We start from the raw sequence: 15,702 nt of genomic DNA, 5'->3' as shown, positions 1-15,702 counted from the left end.
TCACCTTTCTTAGGATCATTGAGACCCCACGAGGTGAGATCTTGCATGGAGCCCCAGTCCGAGGGAGATTGACAGTCATGTTTAGCTTCTTCCATTTTCTAATGATTGCTCCAACAGTGGACCTTTTTTCCACCAAGCTGCTTGGCAATTTCCCCGTAGCCCTTTCCAGCCTTGTGGAGGTGTACAATTTTGTCTCTAGTGTCTTTGGACAGCTCTTTGGTCTTGGCCATGTTAGTAGTTGGATTCTTACTGATTGTATGGGGTGGACAGGTGTCTTTATGCAGCTAACAACCTCAAACAGGTGCATCTAATTTAGGATAATAAGTGGAGTGGAGGTGGACATTTTGAAGACAGACTAACAGGTCTTTGAGAGTCAGAATTCTAGCTGATAGACAGGTGTTCAAATACTTATTTGCAGCTGTATCATACAAATAAATAGTTAAAAAATCATACATTGTGATTTCTGGATTATTTTTTTTTAGATTATGTCTCTCACAGTGGACATGCACCTACGATGACAATTTCAGACCCCTCCATGATTTCTAAGTGGGAGAACTTGCAAAATAGCAGGGTGTTCAAATACTTATTTTCCTCACTGTATATCCCCTCTGGGCTGGTTTGCCTCCTCCTTTCCTCATGATGAACTTCTTTTCCTCTGTTATTGTGTTGTTTTTACCAATTGACACTGTTCCCCAGCTGTCATTTATTACTGTATTGTTGACTTTCTACATCTTTATACTAATGGATAAGAAGTTCATCATTTAAATTTCAACTTCAGTCACACTGTATTTTAAGGTTACGCATGCTTAATTTGACACACAATTATATTTTTTAAACAATAAATATAAGAATAACATAAGTAAAGTTGCATTTTTCATTAATGCTTGGTTTCTTACAGCAATCTTTATGTTATGCTGGCTGTTTTCTGCTTATTATCTCTCTGTCGTGTTTTTATCAAGCATCTGACGCTTTTTTGCAAAGCAAGAATTCCTTCAGCAAGTTCACTCAAAGTTCACACAGGTTATAAGCACTCAAAGCGGTTTGGTAGAGGTTGGAAGTTGACAATCAAACCCCTTAATCAGTAATTAAGCATGTAGTCTTAATATTAGCAGATTAACACATCAGCAGTTCCTCATGTAATCACAACAGTAGATAACAGTAGACCAAAGCATGCACTGTCACAGTGTCGGCAGCCTCTCCTATGGTCATAATCTACAGTAGATGACAGTTGGATAAGGCAAACCATCTGCAGCCACTTCCTGCAGTCATTCCTCCCACTCAAGAATCTAACCACAGTGAGCTTGTTTCTGTGTTCATGACTACAGTTCACTACTTATAAGTAAAAACCAAAGCACATCCAGGTAAAAAGAAAATGATTAAGAATTATTAATGATTAATACTAGTAAAATGATTAAAAATGATGATGATATAAGAATGATTACTTAAAGTAACTGATTAAAGCTAATAAAACTGATTAAAATGATTAACAATGATTATTAATATTGTTGACCGATCATGCTATTTTAACCAAAAACCTGACTTTGTGGAATAAGCTGGTATCTCTTGTGCTGTGTGCTATAGACAGGACATTCTTACTGTATTGATGTATGTTTTGTAACACAATTTTCACTAATTCTGCTTCTACATTTTCCTTTGCTGCTGTTTTTGATGATGCCTTACTGTGATCATTCTGCTCCCAGAGCACACATGCCTGCTTACACACACACATGTGCTACTGCCTCCGGGCAGTTAGACACAGAGAGGACCACACACACTCGGAGCTATAGAGTCTTAACGTTGTGATCTTTACACTATAAAATAACACTCTTAATGATGACAATAGCTATAGAGTTTTGACACTGTAATCCTAACTTTACACTCTAAAATAATCCTTTAAATGATGCCAATGCAGACCACCTTCGCTCTAGCAATTAATGATAACAATTTAGGCTGTAGTGTTCTAAATTAATTCTCAACACCATCCCTGAATTATGAGGCAGCCTTCACATTGACCATATCTGAAAACAGGGAGGCATCTTACAAAATATGTAAAATATACTTATAGTTATGGTTATATACTAAAATGAAAAGTTCAGAATAAGGATAGAGTAGTTACGTCTGTTTCAAATAACTTGGTTCTCTCTGCTGGTAAATTTGAGAATTAGCGGTATATCTATTTTACTTTTTCTATAATAATACTGTTCTCCACTTAGGCAGAGTAACCAGACCAGAGACTGGACATGGTGGATCCACAGTTGGAGGAGCAGGTGGGGGGGGCACGACATCTGCTGAAAGGGGGACACAACCTCCAGGTGGAGCTGAGTTTTTGACCTTTATATAATTGTTGAAAAATATATATATATTATACTCAATTTAATGATCATTGATTGAAAGATGAAATCTCTTCTCAATTTACACCACCCCACTGGGGCCGATCATTCGCTCGCACGGCTTCTCTTACCACTGCTACGCAGACGACACGCAACTCTACCTATCCTTCCCACCAGGCGATCCCACTGTTTCAGCACGGATCGCGGACAGTCTGTTGGACATATCTGCATGGATGAAGGCTTGCCACCTTCAACTAAACCTCTCTAAGACTGAACTCTTGGTCATTCCAGCCAAGCAATCTATCTACCATAACATCAAACTACAAATTGACTCCGCAACCATCACTCCAGCCAAGGTGGTGAGAAACTTGGGTGTCATGATTGATGACCAGCTGTCCTTTTCAGACCATGTTGCTGCTGTCTCTCGTTCATGCCGCTTTGCTCTTTACAACATAAGGAAAATCAGGCCCTACCTCACTCAGTACGCCACCCAGCTTCTGGTACAGGCCATGGTTATCTCTCACCTCAACTATTGCAATGCCCTCCTAGCAGGTCTTCCAGCTTGTGCGGTGAAACCCTTACAAATGGTTCAGAACGCAGCAGCGCGTCTGGTTTTTGATCAGCCCAAAAGAACTCATGTCACTCCATTACTCAGTGACATCCACTGGCTCCCCGTGGCCTCCAGAATTAAATTCAAGTCTCTAATGCTTGCATACAGAGTGACTACTGGGTCTGCACCCATCTACCCAAACTCCATAATACAAACTTACATTCCTTCTCGGCCGTTACGCTCCTCCAACGAATGCCGCCTGGCTCTGCCATCCCTTCACATGAAGCAATCCCAGTCCCGGCTGTTCTCATCTGTGACACCACGACGGTGAAACAAGCTACCACACGCCATCAGAGCAGGGGCGTCCCTCTGTAACTTCAAGAAGCTCTTGAAAACTCATCTCTTCCGAGAACACTTCCTCTTATAACACCTCTAACTCCAAACCTCTAACATGCACTTCCTGTGCTCTTCTTCTTCTATCCCCTACAATGATCTTGTATAGATAGCACTTTTTGTTTGATTGCACTTAGGGATCTACCCCATTGATGTGATATGTCAGTTGTAGATCTGTAGTTGATGCTCTGTTGATGCTTGTATGTTGTTCCTCAAATGTAAGTCGCTTTGAATAAAAGCATCTGCCAAATGAGTAAATGTAAATGTAAATCTACTTTTGTTATTATTTAAAACTAATTATTTACAATTATCAAAAAATAATAATAATTGTATTTGGACATTACTCTGAATGAGAAAGAAAAAGATACCAAATAACATCCCAAAGTGTTACTAACTGTATCTTCTGTTCTCTGTATATACGCCCCTGTGTGCAGATTTAATACAAAGGGACAACAGCTGAACCAGTTTCCATTAATTTCTCTATGGCATTATAGAGACAAGAAATGTGAATTAGGCTCAACTGATTTTCTAACGTTCTTTAAAAAAGACAGTTTAGTCGTCATGTTAACCATAACCCCTATTTTTTTTCTGTCAATATGGTTGCTATAATAAATCATTGGAGATAATGTTCATGCAAATAATGGCATTTTTAAAAATGAAGAGTTTAAACACTGTCACGACTGTAACAGTGTGTTTGTTTGTTTTGTTCTTCAGAGGAAGGAGCCTGCCTTCCACCAGAGATACCAAATGCAAAATACACAGAAAACCAAAACGGTTGGTATGAGGACGGATCTAGACTTGGAGTAACATGTGTCCAAGGATATGAACCCAAAGGCTGGCAAGTCACCATATGTAGAAGTGGAACATGGTCCTCTGTGCCGGTCTGTGAGAGTAAGTCTGCTATACCAGTAAGCTGTAAAACTAACCAGAATAATTACTGTGCAACATTATACCTTGTACTGTATTTATCAAGTCAACAGATAAAATACGCAGAACGATTTTAGTTGACATTACAGAGTAACTTTCATTAAATCTATATGTTTCTTGGAGGAGCCAGACCAACTATTGAACATAGTGGATCCACAGTGGGAGGAACAGGTTGGGAGGACACTGAACAAGTTGGGGGAACAAAACCTGGGGGTGGAGGTAGTTTATTTGTCTGTATTAAATATAAATGAGTATATTCATTGATTTAATTCTTCTTTAGAATATGTATATATTTTATATCTAATTTATTTTCTTATTCCTACTTAGGCAGAGGAACTGAAACAGGTGCCGTAGGAGGTAGATTATTGACAATGATTGTATTATAGAAAAAACTATAGATATAATGGGAAATTTAATAATCATTAAAGTTAATCTACTTTACATTAAAATCTTTAATTTTCAAAAAGAATAATGGGGAAATTGTTTTGACATTACTCTGAATCAGAAAGAAAAAGAGTCCAAATAATATGCTGAAGTGTTACTAACTGGTGTGTCTTCTGTTCTGTGTGTATACCTTTATCTCCTCTGCATCTTACAGGATCTTCTGCCACCTCTGGCTCAAATGACAGAGACAGTCAACCTGCATTCATGTCAAGTAAATCATTCAGATCAAATGCTCCTTTTACATCACATGTATCGGGCTTTGTTTATATATTTACTATTCAAATATTTCTTCACTAGCTGACCAGTTACTGTAAAAGAATCTGTAGCCTCACTGAGTGGTTTGGGGATAGGCATGGTGTGTATTTTCTGTGATACATCCTCCCGGTGAAGCTCATCGCTGGCAGGTGAAAAGAAGCAGCAGGTGACGTCACATGGTGGCAAAGGACCACAGTGTGAGAATTACACATTCAACATGGGAAAAAAACAAGGATTAAATCGAGTTAAAAAGCCAGTCAGGGAGGTTTTAGGTAACCAAAATAATAGGCTGATGGCACTATGTTAATTTTATTACAATATGTTGTGCTGTTGTTGCTGGATCACCATTTCACTGACATACTGTGACAATGTTAAATCTCTTTTTTAATTTCAGTTGACCACTGTGGAGAACACCCAAACGTTCCAAACGGTGATGTTGTACAAGTGAATCGAATGTCTTTGAAATACCAATGTAATGCCTTTTACACACGAGTCGGTTCAGACACCGTGACGTGTTACAGTGATGGCAGTTGGTCAGACCTTCCCATCTGCAAAGGTTTAAACAAGTCAATATCACAATTTTTCATTCTCAAAGTCTATCAAAGATGTTATACCACATAATTACATATATGTGTTTTTTTTGTATTACTTTTGTGCAGAGGCATTCTGTGTCGTGGATCATACTAGACATCGTTGGGACAACTTTCAACTATCTGGAGTTGAATATATCAAGGAAGGAGAGAAAAAGACATTTCCATGCATTTATTCTTCTTGGAGCAGGGTTTTTCAGTGCATTAATGGAAGAATACATTTTACAGACTGTAAGTATATACGTAAGCTCTTCACATATTTATTTGCCACTAAACTTTTAGTTTCAACCTTTTTATTGTCAGCTACTATGTTTATGAATATGAACTAAAGTGATTTAGATATGAATCGTTTTCAGTGTGATAGTTTCAAGAAGAAGAAAAAGGAAAAGAATAAAAGGAAAAAAGAACACCAAGAACGGAAACCTGAGTATTTAGAAAATAAGCCTGGCATTACTCTGTAGTTTTCTTATTGTCAACAAATCCCATGAAAAGAACCAAACATGTCCGACTGGACTGGCACTCTTGCAGCTTGCCCCTGAGGATAAGAACATTTCTTCTCATCGAAACAGCAAAAAGCCAAACTTTTCCAACTATATGTCTCCATATCCAGCTCTCCAGCCAGCTTCTCATATCCCCATACTCCAGTTAGTTCACTCAGTGCTTTCTCATGTCATCACACCACCCATCAACAGCAGAGCTGCTCCAACCTTCTTCACTCATATACCTTCTCCCTTTGTGTCTAATATGTCTCATCTCTTTTCTTTATTTAAACACATTCATAGCATCCTTTCCTCTTCACTTTTCAGCCACCACTAATACTGCTCCTTTGGCTCCTTCAGCCTCGTCTTCCTCCTCTGTAAAATTAAACGTTTCTGTTCATAACGCCTCAACAGCATCAAGCCATGGAGTTTTCTCCACCCAACATTTTCTATTGTCACCTGTCTCATCTTTTATCTCCTTACTCTCCAAAACCACAGCACATTTTCCTTCCCTACATTGCCTTCCATCGTTGACCCTTTCCTAATGCAAACTCTGTGGCCAACAGCTATTTCCCTTTAGCCTCCGCCATGCCCCCAGTTTGCACCATTTCAGCCACTCGACCCTCTTCTGTTTGACCGTGTTAGATCCAGCTGCCCCACAACCCTACGACACATGGTTTGTGAACAGCAAAATATCTCAAACACTAATAAAAATGGGTATCTTGTCATGGAATTTGTCTACAGTAGGAAAATATAGAATAACACCAGTCTTGTCCTATAAGAACAGAACAGATTTTCCTCAGTAGGTGCAGCTAAGCAGAAATGTAGTGAATCAGCCATCAGTAACAAATGTTTGTGTGAATTAAACTACCTACTGAAATATTCACTGCTGTGCTGCTGTTGGATTCTTTTAGGTTGTCATTATTATGACATTCAACGGGTAAGTGTTATTCTTGGATTTACTTTTTTAAAGAATGTAATTACTGTTAAATTGTTTATTTATTGTTGGACAATACTTTATTTGAACTTTATCCTGCAATTTAATACCATGTTAATATTGATGAATTAGCTATTAACATTATTGCTTATTGTCTGTGTTGTAAACAGGGTTTATGCCGATAAAGCACAAGAGAAGAACAACTGCTGGGCTGACAACAAAAGCCAAGTTGGAAACTTTTGAAATACCTCCACCATAAAACAACTACGCCCAAAAACATGTTGTCTCAATTGTATTTGATTTTTTTAAAACTTCATGCACTAATAACATGATCAATATTTTGACTGTATAAGGGTCATATGGCCTACAGTAATCTGAATTAAATGTTCACTAGAAGGTCTTAACATAGATCTTTGTATTATTTTGTCTACACATTGTTCAGAACAGTCCTTCCTCTCTGCAAGCACTAGTTCTTCTTATATTATCATACTTGAGACAGCATTAATACAAACTCTTGACAAAATCCATTGTCAGTTTAAGTGCTTCATGGTGGGGTCATCATAATCAAATAAAATAAAAAACACAACTGTCCAAAGCTATTTACAGCATCTGAAGCTGCATGTTTGAAATGCAACATGTTGCTGCCTAACCGACACTGATGTAGAAGTGCAATACATGATGGTTCATTGACAGAATAATAAAATATAGAACATACAGTACATCTAAGGCTGATGAGAACGTCTTTAGTTCTGCAGGTATTTAGTTATGAACCAAATAATTGGGCAAATTAAATGATGGCACTAGTTCTAACAAAGTTAAATCAACTCACCCTGACAAGAACATGAATGTGTGCACCAAATTACACCGCAATCTATCAGATAGTTGTAGAGATATTTAATTGTGGACCAAAGTGGTGATGAACCAATGACCATGCTGCTAGCATGGCTAAACAGGATCAGGAGTTTATGCAAACTTGTTCAGGTAGTGTTATTTGTAACTGCAACAGTGGTGACTGTGTAGATCGTTTGTCATTGCACACAGAAAATGTGGTGACCTATGGATTCCATCTACAAACATTTTATCCACAAAAAAGTTCAGTTAACTTGTTTAAATTTCAAGATAGTTAACTGTAAGAGTGCAACTTGTCACTGAATTCATAGACTTCAGTTTCACACACTGTGAGCAGATGGAGGTAATTTACTCAAACTGTCCCTGATGATGTTCCGATGCACAGGTTTTGTTTATATTGTGTAAATAAAATGTAATGAACCTTCTATGACAAAGTATTTTCTCTGAATAGCTTTGCTCTTACAATGTGGTAAGCTGACATTTTAGAGATTATCAGATTTAAACTTGTAACATGCGTTACCTAAACCTGTTTGACTGCAATGCTCTTGGCTAGTTGAGTCTTACTCTCACATAATGGTTGATTATCCATGTAGATCTGGATGTTCTGAAGGTTTGTGTTCTCAGAAGCAATCAAGGACAAATATGTGTTTTTAGATCATCTGTTAATCAGAATCTGTTAATCAGAAGAAGTGAAGGCCAGGCTACATAAATAACTAAATCAGTGCAGGCAGACGACTGACCTCTGATCAGAGCAGTCCAGTAAAACATTTTGAAATTTGGACAAATACTCAAATAGATTTTTGTAGAGAGTTTCATAACAAATAAACCATAGAGATTCTGGTACTCTGGGACAAATTAATCATTATGACAGGCATTTTCCAAACAAATGTGGAATTAACAAATGACGTATTTGCCCTAAGTAATTAATAATAAGTTACATGTAATTATGTCTATTGTTATGCAACTAGTCAACAAAGCAAATGTGTAAAACTACATGGCAAATAAAGCAGTTACTGATTCTAAATCTGATTCTGAAGCCCGGGGCTTTCTGTATGCTGAAGAAGAGGAAAAAGATGATATGAGAGTAGTTTTCTCCTTTTCTGTAGGTGTGTGTGTACATGCAGCCTATTTGTCCATCTCTCCTTCGGCTCCAGAACAACAGCATGATGCCTGTGTGTTTACTTGACAAACTTTCTGGGAGAAGGCCCCCAACAATTATTAACTGGTTCTGATCTGGACTAAGCTCTCAGATTTACTGTGTCGTGGGATGATTTCATTCCTGACAAAATGAACATCAGATATCTTGGATTAGTTCTGATTTGGTTTCCAGGAGTGCTTCATGGTAAGAACATTAAATACTTTGACATCCAACCATTTAAGTTTGTTAAAAACAAATGCAGTGACTGTAGAGTAATTTTGCTTACTATTGTATTTTAGCACAAAGCGCTGCACAGTCCTGTAGTGCTCCTAAACTGGATGGTGGTTTCTTTGCCCCAAAGCAAGAGACTTATTCTCATGGAACGGAGCTCAGTTATACCTGTGATACTGGTCGTAAACCTGTGGTGAAGGGATGGTGGGCAACAAGCACATGTCAAACTGGAAAATGGTCTCATACACCACAGTGTATAGGTAAGTGTTCCCTCTGCTGTTTTACTTTGTCCACATGGTTGCTCCGTCACTCTATGAATGGCAAAGTCAGTCTGTCGGCCGTGCACTACTTTGATCCAGACTGAAATACTGAACGTGTTGGATTGATTGCAATGACATTTGGTCTAGACATTCATGTTGCCCTCGGGATTATGAATTGTAATAACTTGGCTTAATTTTCATCTATATTATTTAATTTAACTTTAATCATATATCCATAATCAAGGCAGTGGAGCATTCCCTTTAGCAGCCAATATATAATAAGTCCTTGGAGGAATATTCATGCAAATAATTGCAGAAATATTTTAAACATAAACATTTACAAATAGAGGTGGTATTATGTTTTTTGGCTTTTTCTCTCTCCTTTTATTGAGATATATCTATTTTTTGTGCACGTTAACAGGTTTGCAAAGTGAAAAAGCCCAAAGTCCAGCACAAAGGGAGTTCCCATCTCCCACAGAAAGCTCTGCTCTGAACCGTTTGAAAACAGCTTGTTTGTAGTCCAGCCCTTCACTTCCTTCACTGTGACGTCACAATGAAAACGCGTCATAAAGCTTGCCAAGCGGCTAGCGGGGTCAGGCACACCCTCAAACCAAGCTAGTCTGAGCAGAGGCCCTTTGGCTTGACTCGCCTTTGTTTGGTTTTCCATTGTAGAAATGTTGCACCTGCTTCCATGTACTTTTTTTCACATCACATCACCTCTGTCGAGGTTCCAAGCGAGCTGAGGGAAACTAAAATGTAACGTGAAAACACGACAGACTGTTGTGGACTTGTGAGTAATATAATAATAATAATAATAATGACTTTATTCAGGACTCAGAATGGAAGGTCCATAGCACACAGAAAAACCAAGACAAAACAACAACAGCTACAACGTAATAATAAATATACAGTACATAGATAAAAATTAATAAGTAACTTATACCATCTGCTAGGTTACGGTCGCAGTCTGAAGCGGCTTTGATTTGGATCACACTACCTAAATAGTATACTGATATTAAAAGTCATTGCATATTGATGGTAAAAATATGGTGATGTATTTTTGTTAAAAACTGTTGTATGTTGCACATATGTTGTATGATAAATAACTTAAAGATAATGTTTAGTTAAAGACATGTTATGAAGAGTTCATGGGTTGTATATGCAAGTTGTAAATCTGTGGTAATTGTGCTGGAGTCTTAAGAGTGGGTTTTCATTGGTTGATGCCAGTGGGCATGATAGGAGGAGCATCATGGGCATCGACACTTCACTCCAGCAGACAGTGACTGACGGTAGACACATCACAAAAAACTCACAGAAGTGCACCAGTTATCAGGCACTCCTTTATTTTATTTTCCTGCTCATAAACGACCAATTGCTTTTGGGTCTCAACGTACACGAGCCACGCATCAGGCCTGCAACGTTGTTTGAAGTGGTTTTGCCAGCTGTATGTGAGAGTGTTATAGTGTGGTGAACTGTGGTATTGTTATCTTGCAACAGAACTACTGAATTACCGCAGATCTTGTGTGAAACGAGTGATTGTTTATTTTGCATTTATTTTATTTTTCTAAAGAATAAGAGAACTTTAATCATATAGTAGAGTGGTGTTGATTATTTTATCTGAAAGCCAGTTATCATATCTGAGTTTCACATTTTGACTACAAGGGAAGCTAAGATAGTTGACGCCGGGTTTCAGTGTTGATGTTAAGAAACAATATTCTAAAAGAACTCGGGGCCCTGCCCAAACTTACTTTCTAGAGGGTAGGAGCGCTACACTTGTTTCTTACGACCCGCACTTCTCTGCTTCTGATTGGCTAGTAGTCCTTACCTGGGAACAGCGCATGTGCAACTCCCAACAAAGATTTTGTACAAGTAAGATGCATCCCTCTGTAGCTCAAGAGCGGAGCGTACAACACATAGGGTGAAAAGAGGAGCTGCAGCAATGTGCAGTATGAGAAGAATATGGTGTTTTTTGAAAGTTGAACCATGTAAACCTGTTCTGGTACAACCCCTACTTAAGATTTTGAACCTGAAAATGAGCATAATACCACCTTTTTAAAGGGTCAGTGTGTAAGAATCAGTGGTTCTTCCAACTTCAGTGTGTGTTCATGTGCTCTTAAGTTGGAATGTGGACTCAACATGGATTCCACATTCTCTCCAGCGCTCTCTAGAGCCTTTTGTCCATTTGGGCTACTGTTGGAACATGGCGCCGTCCATGTTAGAGGACCCGCGGTGTACGTAGGTAGAAATGGCTCATTGTAAGGTAATAAAAACATTAACGGTTCCTTATATCGCCCTGTGATGGACTGCCAACCTGTCCAGGGTATAACCCGCCTTTCGCCCGATGTCAGCTGGGACCCTGTATGCAGGATAAGTGTTTGACGATGGATGGATGGATGGATTCATTATATCATATCTTTGTACACTACTGAAAACATAGTTATATATATTATATTGTTTTTCTGTCAATAGATCCTCCTAAATATGACACACTGAACCTTTAAAGACTGACACCATGGTAAAAATGTGTTGTTTTCTTTTCCTCAGACGAAGCAGCGTGCCTTCCACCGGAGATGCCAAATGCAAAATACACAGAAAACCAAAATGGTTGGTATGAGGACGGACACATGATTAGGATAACATGTGAAAAAGGATATGAACCCAAAGACCAGGATGTCACAGCCATATGTAGAAGTGGAACGTGGTCCTCTGTGTCGGTCTGTGAGAGTAAGTCTGTCAGATGTTCTATACCAGTAAGCTGTGAAACTAACAGAGACCAGAATAATATCAGTGCTGTTAATTCTTAGGCTTGAATTCTCACCAGCTGCAACAACCAAGTAACCACTCACATGACAGTGTGCTTATTTTTACAGGAAGTATCCAGGTTTGCGGTGAGCCTCCTAAAATCCCCCATGCAGTCATCATTGATCAGGAATACCAGGAGGTGTTTGCTGTAGATTCAGAAGTGCAGTATGAATGTGAAGATGGATATACTGTAGAGGGAGCAGACAGCAAAAAATCCATCCTTTGCATAGCTGGAAACTGGACTGAAGGACCACCGTGCAGTAAGTGGACAATGTGCTGAGATATGCAGTGATGAAAATACAATGAATTAATATTTAGATTATTATTTTGGTTAGTTGCTTATTTAAGAATAAGCAACTAATCTAAAAGCAACTAGTTGCTTATTTAAGAATAAGCAACTAATCAAAATATTAAAAGTATTTAAAGAATGTTGCAGCAACAGGTGCATGAAAATACAATGAATCATTTAGATTATTATTTTGGTTAGTTGCTTATTTAAGAATAAGCAACTAATCAAAATATTAAAAGTATTTAAAGAATGTTGCAGGTTTGGTAGGTGGCACAGTTTATAGTTTTGTTTCTAGAAGACAGGTTTGCAACACTGATCAATCGTGTTATAAAAAGCTTAAAGGAATAGATCAAATGAGAGATTTGTGAAAGGTGTCATTCAGAGAACCCACAGAGAATCAGCCAGCTACAGTTTCTCTCAGTTCTACAAAGATTTATAGCAACATTCCTCAGTGTTTTGTTTTTTATGACCCACTATTTTAAGATGCCCTATAGAGTTTGCTTGTAAACAAAGTTTCTGTTTGTATTCAGTGTTACTCACCAAAATGCATTGTGTGTATCCTTATGTGAAATTTATTGGTGGTAAACTCTTCTATGACAGCTCAAAATATTTATTTCCATAAAACCTTTTTTATTTTTTATATTTCAGTGAGCAACTGTGGAACCCACAGTTCCTAATGGTGATTGTAGCGGGGGTTCTCGTCCAACCTCCTCAAAATAGGGAAAAACACATGCGTAGTCGAAAAATAGTGGCGTGATTTTTATTATGCCGGCCTCCAAAGTGCAAACAGTGAAAAACTTGTATAAAGAAAACAAAACTAAAAAAATAACGATTTGAAAAAAATTAATAACTTACTCAATAATAAAGTTACAAAAAAAATACTTTGATAACTCAGTTTCTCTCTATCCCCTCAAAAATACAAATCACTAGTTACCTCCTCTGTGACCAGGCCAAGACTGACCTCACAGGCCCAAAGCTGCCACTTTTAAAGACAGTAGCCCTTCCCACTAGGCTTAACCATTATTTACACAATATAATAAACAGTTTTTACTAACTCCAGAAAAGGATTTATATCTATTACACTTCGACATATTTTCAACAATATTATATCCACCTCCACAAACATTTTCCTTCCAGTTATTTACATCACAAATTATTATTACAACCAAAAACCATAATTTTGCAGTTCACATGACCATGAAAGCGCGCGAGAACATGCTATTTAAAAGAAGGAAATGTTACGCTCCTGTTTTGCCAAACTGGATGGGAAACAGAGCAAACCTGCGATGCATCTCGACACATAGTAAGTGTTTGATGTTTGTTTAAATGTATGCTTAAAGAAGAATAGAACTACCAAGTGTGCACCCTTGATCGCGCTACTTAAACAGTAGAAGAAAAATGCATGATAAAAAGGTTTTATGACCGGCTTAATTGAGGCTGGACGGAGCCGCTCCGTCACAGTGATGTTGTGAAAACGGGTCAAATGTTTTTAACGTACTAGTGCGGTTCCTTTTACACACAAGTGGGTCCAGCGGCAGTGGTTTGTTACAGTGATGGCACATGGTCAGAAGTACCCACCTGCAGAGGTATAAACAAGTCAGTTCTAAAGGTCTATCAAAGAGGTGGGCTGGGAAAATAACAACACATTTTCTATTTTATTGTTTTGTGCAGCTACCTTCTGTTCTGTGGATACAAATGAATATCCAGCCTTAGAACCTGCTGGAGTAAAAATTCTAAAAAATGGTGAGAGTGAGACATTCAAATGTAAGGATCTCTGGATGTTTAATAATTATTCTGTGGGCCGCTGTGCTGATGGAAGAATGACGTTTACCAGATGTAAGTATCACTATGAGCTCATTACATGTAAATATGCCATTAAACAAATACAGCAGTTTTGTTGTTTTCCCTAATCAGTGGCAGCTAAGATAAAGTGTGTGTGTATTTATGGATTCCAAACACCAGACCGCTATACTTGTGAGGTCCAAAAGATTTGTTGGGACCAAAATGCTGGACTCGAGGGCTTTTTGAGGGTCAAGACTTGGTTTTAGTGTTAGAATTAGATTAAGGTTAGGTTAAGGGTTAGGATGTAGTTGTGATGGTTAAGGTTTGGGTAATGTTCTAGGGAATGCATTGTCAATGATGGGTCCCCACAAAGATAATAACGCAAGGCAACTAGCTTGGCTCTGTCTAAAGGTAGCAAAATAAGCTTGTTGGCTGCTGAGATTTTTTTGTTTACTTTGCACCAAAGAAAAGAAAGACGAGGGGAAACATGTCCAGCTACAGTATTATTATTTTTATTATTATTATATTATATTATATAGCTGATTCACTATAGGCTTCTGCACCATGATTTAAAAGTACTGGTCCTCTACAACTAATTCAATGAACAAAACAATACAATAAAACAGAAAGAAAACTGCAGACATTTAGTAAATCAGACTTCACCTCCCTATCAAAAGTCAATAATCTCCTTCACATAATCACAGCTGTGCCTCTTTGATTGTTTTCAGGTTGTAACAAGTTTCAGCTAAAGATGGTGAGTTTTACTCCTGATTATACTTTTATATATATATATATATATATATATATATATATATATATATATATATATATATATTAGTTCATTACATTTAACTGAAAGTGTTTAATGTTTGTTTAAACCTCTGTCTTGTAACCAGAATACTTGCTAAGACTGTATCACCAAGGGGAAGATACTGCTGCCTTTGGATATGCTCACCACCGACTGAAAACAAATGCCAGACTGGAAACTTTTGAGAAACAACAAAGCTATATTAACATAGGCTGCGAATGCTTGCAGCATTCACACCCAATCATGCTATCACGCACGTGATGGGTTTTTCAAAAACCATATTGATCCATGGATGGCTACATAATGTAGGAGCAAACTGTCGGTCTGTATGCTCAAAGCTGCAAAACTATCTTGCTTGTAAGACTTACCTGAATAAAGTATTCAACTGGAATTTCAACACTAATCTTGTGTCTGCTGAGTTCTTGTGCTGAAGTCATGCCCCAAAAGTAATCTGTCCATCCTTTATTCATACCTGCTTATCCTGATCCTGTATGCACTCCCAGGGGGAGTACCACCTGTACAGGCTGTCTGTCACAGCCTTAATAACTCAAAAGAATCTTTAAATTTTATTCATCATGACACAATGTTTTAAGAAGAGCATTGCCACTGTTTTAGATATTTAAATATCCATTAATTAA

At 37.9% G+C, this 15,702-nt stretch overlaps 2 protein-coding genes across 9 annotated transcripts in view; both read left to right on the top strand.

The window, feature by feature from the left end:
* The window catches only part of LOC119902341 (complement factor H-related protein 1-like), a 31,548-nt gene extending 23,367 nt beyond the window's left edge, over positions 1-8,181 (top strand). The window contains exons 5-13 of one of the 7 annotated variants that reach the window (XM_038718463.1): positions 2,214-2,312; positions 3,988-4,164; positions 4,324-4,392; positions 4,528-4,557; positions 4,799-4,855; positions 5,294-5,455; positions 5,559-5,720; positions 6,883-6,908; positions 7,076-8,181. In XM_038718463.1, the coding sequence (XP_038574391.1) occupies positions 2,214-2,312; positions 3,988-4,164; positions 4,324-4,392; positions 4,528-4,557; positions 4,799-4,855; positions 5,294-5,455; positions 5,559-5,720; positions 6,883-6,908; positions 7,076-7,090 (797 nt within the window). In that variant the 3' untranslated portion in view covers positions 7,091-8,181. Of the gene's footprint in view, positions 1-2,213; positions 2,313-3,987; positions 4,165-4,323; positions 4,420-4,527; positions 4,558-4,798; positions 4,856-5,293; positions 5,456-5,558; positions 5,721-5,845; positions 6,855-6,882; positions 6,909-7,075 lie in introns of those variants that run through there. The other 6 variants (XM_038718462.1, XM_038718466.1, XM_038718464.1 and 3 more) reach the window with 6 other exon arrangements.
* Positions 8,182-8,867: 686 nt separating this feature from the next.
* Positions 8,868-15,467, top strand: LOC119902345 (complement factor H-like). Of its 2 annotated transcripts, XM_038718478.1 has the most exons (7): positions 8,869-9,096; positions 9,192-9,383; positions 11,928-12,107; positions 12,254-12,445; positions 14,146-14,310; positions 14,985-15,010; positions 15,153-15,467. In XM_038718478.1, the coding sequence occupies exons 1-7, from the start codon at positions 9,042-9,044 to the stop codon at positions 15,162-15,164; spliced, it is 822 nt and encodes a 273-aa protein (XP_038574406.1). In that variant the 5' UTR covers positions 8,869-9,041; the 3' UTR covers positions 15,165-15,467. The 2 variants fall into 2 exon arrangements, with proteins under 2 accessions (XP_038574407.1, XP_038574406.1); XM_038718479.1 differs by lacking the exon at positions 14,146-14,310 and having other exon boundaries at positions 8,868-9,096.
* The last annotated feature ends 235 nt before the right edge of the window (positions 15,468-15,702 follow it).

Source organism: Micropterus salmoides, unplaced genomic scaffold (genome assembly GCF_014851395.1).
Source record: "Micropterus salmoides isolate LMB-PRFRI ecotype aquatic unplaced genomic scaffold, ASM1485139v1 Ms_hic_scaffold_14, whole genome shotgun sequence".
Lineage (NCBI taxonomy): Eukaryota > Metazoa > Chordata > Actinopteri > Centrarchiformes > Centrarchidae > Micropterus > Micropterus salmoides.
The sequence above is the reverse complement of the archived record's forward strand: the minus strand, read 5'-3'. Positions and strand labels throughout refer to the sequence as shown.